General features: G+C 43.8%; 1 protein-coding gene across 8 annotated transcripts in view; it reads left to right on the top strand.

The window, feature by feature from the left end:
* The first annotated feature begins 1342 nt into the window (after positions 1 to 1342).
* Positions 1343 to 10096, top strand: part of LOC118084218 (trichohyalin-like) — a 28246-nt gene continuing 19492 nt past the window's right edge. For 3 of the 8 annotated variants that reach the window (XM_060279009.1, XM_060279010.1, XM_060279006.1), the window contains exons 1-5: positions 1343 to 1508; positions 2826 to 3133; positions 3266 to 3435; positions 4465 to 4729; positions 5818 to 5915. In XM_060279009.1, coding sequence (XP_060134992.1) covers positions 1394 to 1508; positions 2826 to 3133; positions 3266 to 3435; positions 4465 to 4729; positions 5818 to 5915 — 956 coding nt within the window. In that variant the 5' untranslated portion in view covers positions 1343 to 1393. Of the gene's footprint in view, positions 1514 to 2752; positions 3134 to 3265; positions 3436 to 4464; positions 4730 to 5817; positions 5916 to 10096 lie in introns of all 8 variants that reach the window. The other 5 variants (XM_060279008.1, XM_060279007.1, XM_060279011.1 and 2 more) reach the window with 5 other exon arrangements.

The following is a 10096-nucleotide window of genomic DNA, read 5'->3' as shown; positions in this document are numbered from 1 at the left end:
CCTGTCCAGGTAGGGGCATAGCTGGGCCATCAGCCAAAACTGACTGAAGGCACTCTGTGCCGCTGGGGCCACCTGAGCCTTGAATGACAGCAGTAACCCCATCAAGAGCAGACGACCTCCCACCCATCTGGTCTAGGGAAGCACCCACTAACAGTGCCTCAGTCTTATCTGGATTGAGCTTCAGTTTGTTGGCTCTGATCCATTACAGAGGCAAGACACTGGTCCAGCACTTCCACTGCCTCACCTGCAGATGTAAAGGAGAAACGGAGCTGAGTGTCATCAGCATATTAGATAGATAGATAGATGATAGATAGATGATAGATAGATAGATAGATAGATAGATAGATAGATAGATAGAATAATAATTCATTGGCCAAGTACCAAACATACTTGGAATTTTGCTTCGACTCATTGCAATGTAAACATACATTATACAAACACTGCTCCACTCAATACAATAGCACAGCAAAGGAACCCCACCCATAACTGGCCTCCCCTTCCGCTACACAACTACGAATTTAACAATTTGATGGCACAAGGGGGAAAAACTGTTCCTGTGCCGAGCCATTTTTGTGTATAGAGTCCTGTAGCGACGTCCAGATGGAAGTAAATCAAACAGATGATAACCAGGATGCAAAGGATCTGCGACAATTCCCTCTGCTCTCTTCCTAGCTCGAACAGCATAAAGTGTCCCTATTGAAGGCAAACTAACACCAATTACCCTTTCTGCAATTCTTACTGCTCGTTGGCTGACGACATACTCCAAACCTCTGGATAATCCCACCCAGCGGTTTCATGAAGATGTTAAATAGCAGGGAATAAAACTGAGCCCTGAGGAACTCCACTCAATGCTCCATGGGACTGAAAAGCACTCCCCGAGCATCACCCACTGGGAGCGACCATCCAAGTAGGACCGGAACCACCACAAAGCAGTTCCACCCACCCCCAACTCAGACAGCTGCTCCAGAAGGATACCACGGTCAATGTTATCAAAAGCCGCTGAGAGGTCAAGGAGAATTAACAGGGACAAGTTTCCCTTGTCTCTCAACAGAGGCAACCAAAACAGGGCGACCAAAGCAGTTTCTGTGCCTAAACCCCAATTGAAATGGATTTTTAAAAAAAATCAGTTTCCTCGAAGAGCATCTGGATCTGAACCACAGCCAAATATCTTTGCTTTCACCTACAGAATGTCCAAGTGTGTGTCATTTCTATTGACACACACAAACACCCTTTGCTGTGTTCTTCCTTTCTCCTCCCTGCTATGGCAGCTCCTCCCTTTTTGAGAAGTGACCCACGTTTCACAATGGCCAATTTATTAGCAGGACAGAAGCAGGCACTGCCCTGTTGCCACCACAGTTTCCATAGCAGCAGCTGCCCTGCTTTTTGTCTTGCCATGGGATATGTATTTCCCCACAGAAAGCTGGTGCATACAGAAGAGAAAAGAACACATTTGCAGGCCTCTTTCTCAGCACTGGGGATTCAGTCACACCAGCATGCTTTGTCAGGAGGTACGGTAAGTCTAGGAAAGTCCCAGAGTTCTGGACGCTTCATTGCTGCAAGCGATTTCCCCCTTTAGAATGCTACTTGGGCTCACTTAATCAGAGCAGCTGACCTCTGGAGCAGCTTATCCGTGAGACTCTCTAGATCAGTGTTTCCCAAACTTGGGTCTCCAGCTGTTTTTGGACTACAACTCCCTTTATCCCTAGCTAGCAGGACCAGTGGTCAGGGATGATGGGAACTGTAGTCCAAAAACCGCTGGAGACCAAAGGTTGGGAAACACTGCTCTAGATGGGTCTCAGAAGGGGTTGGCACAAGGATGATCCTGTCTTTGCAAAGGGAGTTGAATGGCCACTATTTCGAGTGGGGTTCAGTCACCAATAGATTCAAGTGGCACAGTTCTGGCTCCTTGGGAAATATTGTGCAACAAACTTGGTTCCATGAGCTTTTGCAGTCAGGAAAGTGACAGGAAAATACGTTGGGAAGTGTGGGATAGCACTTGCTTTGATGCAATGTCGGTTTAAAGCACCCCTCCAGGAATTGTAGTTTAGCCTTCACAGAGCTACAATGTCCAGCAGCCTTCGCGAACTACAGTTCCTAGAATTCTGGGGGAGGAGGGGAGGGCTATAATAAGGCATGGTATTTAACTGCCCCTCAAAGAAATCGGAATGACTGCTCAGTAAGCAGGTAATCTGAAAGTGCCCTCCCTTCACAAGCTGATTCTTGCACACCATTATTCTGCTATTTGCGATATCCCTTGGACTGCACACCGTTTGAATCGCAGCAGGAATTGATTTCAGGATGTCAACCTGTGGGAGGTTTCAGAAAAACAACACTCATTATTCTTTAAAGTGTTTTGCAATGACTTTGAAACCCACAATTTTAACCACTGTGCCTTGTGCAACTGTGCAATTCCAAAGAAAAAGCAAATACAAACATTTTAAATTGTCTTTAAACCGTTTTTAATTTTGATTTTTCATGCAAATATTAGAAATATGCCTTTGAAAGAATCACCAAATCTGACATTTTCAGTTCCACATAGGTAAGTGTATCTGGTAAAGGAGATCATCAAAATTCAGGGATGGATCCAGCAATGTGGATTCTGCAAACGCCCTGATGCTCAGTGTCTCTCAGTGTTGAACAGCTTAGTCATAAGGATTTCCCAAGTTCCAGGATTGTGGAAAAGTCTCTATATAGGCTGGGAAAGACACAGCTTCGTGAGATCTCTCATTATGATCCTTTTTTTGGGGGGTAGGGCTATGTTTGTTAACATGTCTTTTAGATCCCATGATCTTCTTGGATCTTCTGCCATTAACTTGGATCCATAGATCCCAATTCTGGATCTGTGTCTAAACCTACACAACTGGAGACAGACAGACAAAAAGACTCGGCTGTGACCATTCCACTCTTCACCATGTTGCTCCAGAATTGGAGAGGATTTGCAGGCTTGCCCTCCCAGCACTGTCCTAGCAATGAACATTTCCCACATGGCTTCGCAGAAATTGAGTCCATGGGATTGCCCAGCAAAGTTGCAGAAAGTTCTAGAAGAAACCATCAGCCCTCTCAACCATTTTCTGCAGCAGAGCTGAAAAGGATCAACATGGACCTTTCTCCAAAGGTTCTCCTTCCATCAAAGGTAGGAGAGCACCTTTTCTGCTGGGGCTTAGCCTGTCAGGTTTATCTGAGGTGCTCCTGGATCTCAGTCAGCCACCTTCCACACTAGGTTTGGTACCCAGCTGCCTCTTTCTTTCTTTTTCCTCTTGATCAGATAGTTGTCAATGGGGCATCAGGACTGCTGGAGCTCAGCAGCTCAAGAGGCCGAGTGGGAGAATACAGCAGGGAATTCCTTCACCCCAAGCATCCTCAGAGAGCCAGGTCTATGAGTCCACCACAAGTGCTCCACACGAAAGGCAGCAGAATGTACGTGTGTCAGGCAAGGTAAAAGTTCTGCTTTCAAAATCCTTCTTAGGAAAGGAATAATAATAATAATAATAATAATAATAATAATAATAATAATAATAATTTATTATTTATACCCCGCCCATCTGCCTGGGTTTCCCCAGCCACTCTGGGCGGCTTCCAACAGAAATATTAAAATACACTAATTTCTTAAAGATTAAAAGCTTCCCTAAACAGGGCTGCCTTCAGATGTCCTCTAAAAGTCTGGTAGTTGTTTTCCTTTTTGACATCTGGTGGGAGGGCGTTCCACAGGGCGGGTGCCACCACGGAGAAGGCCCTCTGCCTGGTTCCCTGTAACTTGGCTTCTCGTAGCGAGGGAACCGCCAGAAGGCCCTCGATGCTGGACCTCAGTGTCCGGGCAGAGTGATGGAGGTGGAGACGCTCCTTCAGGTATACTGGACCGAGGCCGTTTAGGGCTTTCAAGGTCAGCACCAAGACTTTGAATTGTGCTCGGAAACGTACTGGGAGCCAATGTAGATCTTTCAAGAGCGGTGTTATGTGGTCTCGGCGGCTGCTCCCAGTCACCAGTCTAGCTGCCGCATTCTGGATTAATTGTAGTTTCCGGGTCACCTTTAAAGGAAGCATGAGGTACAAGATGTCGTGATGGCCAGCAATTGAAATGGCTTTAAAAGAGGATTGGACACATTCATGGAGGGGAGGGCTATCAGTAGCTTCTAGTTATGAAGCAATGCTTCTGAATAGTAGTTGCTGGAAATCATAACTGGGGAGAGGGCTTGTGAATTCAGGTCCTGCATGCAGGCTTCCCGTATCCTCTGTCTCCAGGAAGCTTCTAAACACAGTTCCTGGAAGCTGCAGGAGGGGAGGTTGCTGTTGTGCCCAGGTCTTGCCCACGTGCTTCCTACAGGCATAAAATTGGAGGAGAGGAGACCCAAAGAGTCCAACCCCCTGAAATGAAGGAATGACTCTGACAAGGCCACTTGTTGGACTAGATGGGCCTTTGGCCTGATCCAGAAGAGCTCTCCTTATGTTCTTCCTTGTTCTTGTCAGAGATATATCAGATGGTACAGAACACAATAGCTCAACCGTCAGAAGGAGGCCTTATTTCTATCGCCTCCCAAACTGGAATACGAGGGAGGATAGTTCCACACAGCCGCTAGCTGGAAGGAGACAGAGCTGCTCAGAGTTGGACCTGCGGGCATCTTTACCAGAAGAGCTGCCAAGGAAACTTGAGGAGGGAGAAACCTGCTCCGTGAGGAACCTTGAGCTGGAACTCAACATGATGCTCTTTGAGCTGTTCTCCCTGAAGCAGAAGGTAATGTGGGATGTTGGGCAAAGTTTTGGGAAAGGAGAGAAATTCAGAAAAGGGCAACCAAAGCGACCAGGCAGGTTTCTGGGGAATTCCCCAATTTCCGGGGAATTTTTTTGGCTTTTTAGTTTTGTTTAAGATCATGTGAGGTTTGGAGAAAGAGGCTAGAGAGACATTTTTTCTCCCTCATTATATCAAAATCTGGGGCCACCTCATGAAGGGCTGTAGCTCTCCAGGTAGGGATGGGAAATATCCCTGCCTGAAACCCTGGAATGCTGTGGTCAGTCAGTATAGAAAACTGAGCTAGGTGTACCCGTGGCCTGACTCCTATAGGAGGGAGCTAGCTTCCTATGGAAGAGACGCTTGACAGTGGAGCACGCTCCCTCAGAAGATGGTGGACTCTCCTTCATGGGAGGTTGTTAGGCAGAGGTTGGAGGCCAACCTCTGTCACGGATGCCTTAGTTGAGATTCCTGCTTTGCAGGGGGGTTGGACTAGATGACCCTTGGGGTCCCTTCCAACTCTACAATTCGATGTTCCTATGGTCCTTTGAATGTTGGGATATTCAGAACAGGTAGAAGAAAATGCTTCTCCACACAGCACATAGTTTAACTATGGAATTTGCTTCCACAAAATGTAGTGAAGGCCACCACCTGTGGTGGCTTTCAGTGTGGATTAGACAAGTTCATGAGGTTAAGGCTCTCAATGGCTAGTCGTGATGATTGCATAGTGCCTCCAGGATCAGAGGCAGCGGGCCCCTTGAACAGTTGCAGGAGGGAAGAATGCTGATCTTGTGCTCAAATCCCACTTGTGGGCTTCTCACAGACATCTGTGAGAAGACGATGCTGGACTAGATGGTCCGCTGGCCTGATCCAGAAGGGCACTTCCTATATTCTGAAATCTACAACCTGTAGAATCTGGTTTGCTGCCAGAGCGCCACTCTCAGGTGTCTGGAACGGTTTGCACTCTGGTCCTTGTTGGGCTAAATGCCGTCTCATCTGGGAACACAGTCTGGGACCTCCTTCGTTTCATGCAAATGGGTCTTAATGCACAGTTTGCCTCTGAAATCTCCTCTGATCCCTTGCCTTTTCCACAGCAGATGGAGAGCTCTTTCGCTCATATAGAAAAGGAAAAGCAGTGGTTGGAAAGGACTTGCTTAGAAGACAGGAAGCACAAAGGACACCTGGACGATAAGTGAGTAGGGTCCTCCCAGGGCGTAGCCTCAAGAAGGCTGGTGCACAACAAACTTGATGAAGTGAAGCAGTCTGGAGGGGAGTCCCACGCATGAGCTCCATGGAAGAAAAGCAGGATATAAATAGATTTGGGTTGGGGGGGGAACAAAAACGAGGAAATATAGAATAGTAGATTAGTCTGAATTATTATAGAATCATAGAATTGTAGAGTTGGAAGGAACCCCAAGGGTCATCTAGTCCAACCCTTTGCAATGCAGGAATCCCAGCCAAAGAATCTCTGACAGATGGCCGTCTATGCTCTGTTTAAAAGCCTCTAACGAAGGAGAGTCTGCCGCCTTCCGAGGGCTCCATTCTACTCTTGAACAGCTCTTGGAACCAGAGAGTTCTTCCTAATGTTTCTTGTTAAAGGCTGATCACCTTCCAGGAAAGAAGACTCGCATGACCAGTTGAGGCTGGTCCATTAGAGCAAGTGGGGCCCTTGCTGCCCTGCTAAGCTTCGTTCTCAGCAACCTCCTGCCTCCCTGCCTCCCAACTTACTACTGTATTATTATTTCATTCATTCATATCCTGTCTTTTTCCCCGACAGGGACTCGAGGCAGCTTATAGATAAAACAGAAACAGCTACAAACATAGGGAAAAAGGAATTGTTAAAAAAAAATTAAATATTAACATATCTAAGATCTATTAAAATGTACAGATAATTACAATAAAAACACCACAGCACCAGCTCTTTCTTTAAAAACAGTCAGTTCCCCAAGGCCCTGTTGGAATATAACAGTCTTGGCCTTCCAGCAGGAACTGGGCATAGCGTGGGGAGGGCTGGGAGGGACAACACGTAGCCCCGGGCGCATGGTTTTGAGGGGGCATGAGTCAGGCACTTCCATCAGGGGTATCTGGGCTCACCCCTGAACTGGTGGGCAGGCAGGCAGCGCAGCCTCGTGAACCCTCTGTGCCCAGCGCCTGCCCAGTACTTCGTGCCCGTCCCTGTTTTCATTGGAGAAATATTGAAGGGAATGATTTCTGCAGAGCATGTAAATGATATGTGTAAGGGGGAGGGATTACAGAGAACCCCCCCCCCCATCAGAAGCAGCCCGTCTCCGAGCAGTCAGGAAAGCGAGGAGCCTGAAGGGGTGAGAAGGAGTGCCAGGGCTCTGGCTGCACTGGAGAGCCCCTGCTCCACAGGCAGGAAGAGAGAGAGAGGCGGGAAGGGTGGACAGGAACAGGGCAGACCGTAGACCAGGCATCCCCAGACTTTGGCCCTCCAGATGTTTTGGACTACAGTTCCCATCTTCCCTGACCACTGGTCCTGTTAGCTAGGGATCATGGGAGTTGTAGGCCAAAACATCTGGAGGACCGCAGTTTGGGGGTGCCTGCCGTAGATCCTTCCCCCTGACACCGGTATTTTTTTAAAAAAATAATACTTTTATTTCAAAAAAATTTAAGATTACATATTAAAAGAGAACAAGAAAAAACAAGCACAAAAGAAAGACCAACAAAAAAAAATCATAAAGAAAAGAAAAAAGAAAAAAAGGGAGTTCGAAAATCCCTCATTCGCAAATTTACATAAATCATATCTTATTCTGTTCATGCGTACTTCCACACGTACAAAAATATACTAATAAAATCAAATCATAATAACAAAGGATATATATATATATATATATATATATATATATATATATATATATATATATACACATACATGTATGCATATATATATACTAACTCAAAATTCCAAACATTCACCGCCTGACTCATGCAGCAATTGTTGAACACAATTTATAAGGCATAAACACAGAACGTAAAAATAATGAGGGATACCAACAAAAATAAAGATAAAAAAGATAGAAATGCAAATAAAAATAAAGGTAAGAAAAAGAAAAATATAAGAATACTTCCGATTGTCTGTCCACTGTTGTCTTACAATATAATAATAATAATAATAATAATAATAATAATAATAATAATAATTTATTATTTATACCCCGCCCATCTGGCCGGGTTCCCCCAGCCACTCTGGGCGGCTTCCAAAAAAACAGAAATTCTAAAATACAGAAATCCATCAAACATTAAAAGCTTCCCTAAACAGGGCCTAAAATATGCTCTTCCTCTTACTTGTTATATTCCCACTTTCCTTTCTGGCCAATTCCGGATAATTTTTTTCTTACTTTAACCTAACATATATTGTCTCTTTATACGGATCTTAATTTAAGCATATCACCAACTCCGAATTTAGTCCCTCTTTCGTTAAATATTCCTCTAATAGTTTCCACTCACTTTGGATTTTTTGTTTCGGGGTGTTTCTTATATACACTGTCATCTTTGATATTTATATACTCTATTACTATGTTTTGCCACTCACATACCGTCGGTGTCTCCTCCCCTTTCCATCTCTGTGCTATAAGGGTCCTTGCCGCTACCACCGCGTATAGTAAGATATTCCTCCTATCCTTGGGTATACCCTTGGGTACCATGCTTAGTAAAAACAGCTCTGGGGTTTTTTCAAAATGTACACTTTAGCATCCTCTTTAACTTCTCATAAATTATGTTCCAAAACCTTTGTACTTTTTTACACTGCCACCAACAATGCATGTACGTTCCAATTTGTTCCTGACATTTCCAACACTTATTTGAACCTTTTTTATATATCTTCCTTAATTTCTCTGGTGTCAGGTGCCACCTATATACCATCTTCATTGTATTCTCCTTAATCGCTGTGCAAGCTGTGAATCTTATACTTTCTATCCACAAATTCTCCCATTTTGTACACTCAAAAGCCCTACCGAAATCTTGTGCCCATTTTACCATGACATCTTTGACTAATTCATCCTTTAGATTCCACTCCAGCAAAAGTTTATATATTACTGCCAATTGTTTTTCCTCATTTTCAATTAACAATTCTTGTAATTTTGATTTATTTTTCTGAAAGCCGATTTCCCTATGTTTCTTAAATAAACTCTGTATTTGATTATATTGTAACCAGCTTGCACAGTGATTTTTCACCTCCTCATATGGTTTCAATGTGTATTGTTTATCTACCTCTTTTATCAGGTCTTGGTACGTTAGCCACTTTTCCTTGTTTCTTCCCCCCCCCCCCGGGCCATTATTTCAAAGGGTGATACCCACCACGGTGTCCTTGGTTCTAATAATTTCCTAAATTCCAACCAACCCTGAATATTGAGTTTTTAATTACGTGGTCAGTGAATTCCTTGTATATCTTTTCATTTTCTTGTAGAAGGTATGCATGCCACCCAAGAGAGTTTCTAAATCCCTCCAGATCTAAAATTTCCCTATTGTCTAACACGATCCATTCTTTTAACCAGCACAGATTTGCCGCTGCATAGTATAATTTTAAATCCGGTACACCCCATCCTCCCCTCTCTTTGCTATCCGTTAATAATTTGAACTGTATTCTAGGTTTCTTTTTACCCCAGATAAATCTACTTAGAATTCTCTTCCAATTATTAAAAATCTCAATTTTCCCGATAATTGGCAACATCTGAAACAAAAATAAGATTTTTGGCAATATCATCATTTCTATTGTTGAAATTCTTCCCATTATTGATAGGTGTAGATTGTCCCATTTCTCTAAATCTTTTTCAATTTCTTTCCACAGCCTTCTATAATTGTTCTCATATAAATTAACATTGTTCTTTGTCACTATTATTCCCAAATATTTTACCTTTTTTGCCACCTCCCAACCCGTAGCCAATTCTAATTCCTTCACTTCGTTTTCCCTCAATTTTTTAACAATCATTTTGGTTTTTCCCATATTAACTTTAAATCCCGCTATTTCCCCATAGTTTTTAAATTTAAATTTAAATTTACCTACCGAATCTGCTGGGTCTTCCAATATTATCAAGATGTCGTCCGCAAAAGCCTTAAGTTTGATCTCACTCTTCCTGACTCTCAATCCTTTAATATTTCTGGCATCTTTTATCTCCTTAATTAAGCATTCTATTGAACACCGGTATTGAGAAGGAGGAGAAAAGGGAGCAGATTCACTGTCCCGAGGCTTTTATGTTGGGCAAAGTTGCGAAAAGGGGCAGTGCCGGATTCTGATTCGGAATGAGGAGACATGAAACCAGCAGCTCGCTACACTGTAAATAATGTGCACTAATAAAGAGTTTTGAAAGACAAGCATGTGGAAGGTCATTACTCAGGAGGAGTCATAACGACTCT

This window comes from Zootoca vivipara, chromosome 9 (genome assembly GCF_963506605.1).
Source record: "Zootoca vivipara chromosome 9, rZooViv1.1, whole genome shotgun sequence".
Classification (NCBI taxonomy): Eukaryota; Metazoa; Chordata; class Lepidosauria; order Squamata; family Lacertidae; genus Zootoca; species Zootoca vivipara.
The sequence above is the reverse complement of the archived record's forward strand: the minus strand, read 5'-3'. Positions and strand labels throughout refer to the sequence as shown.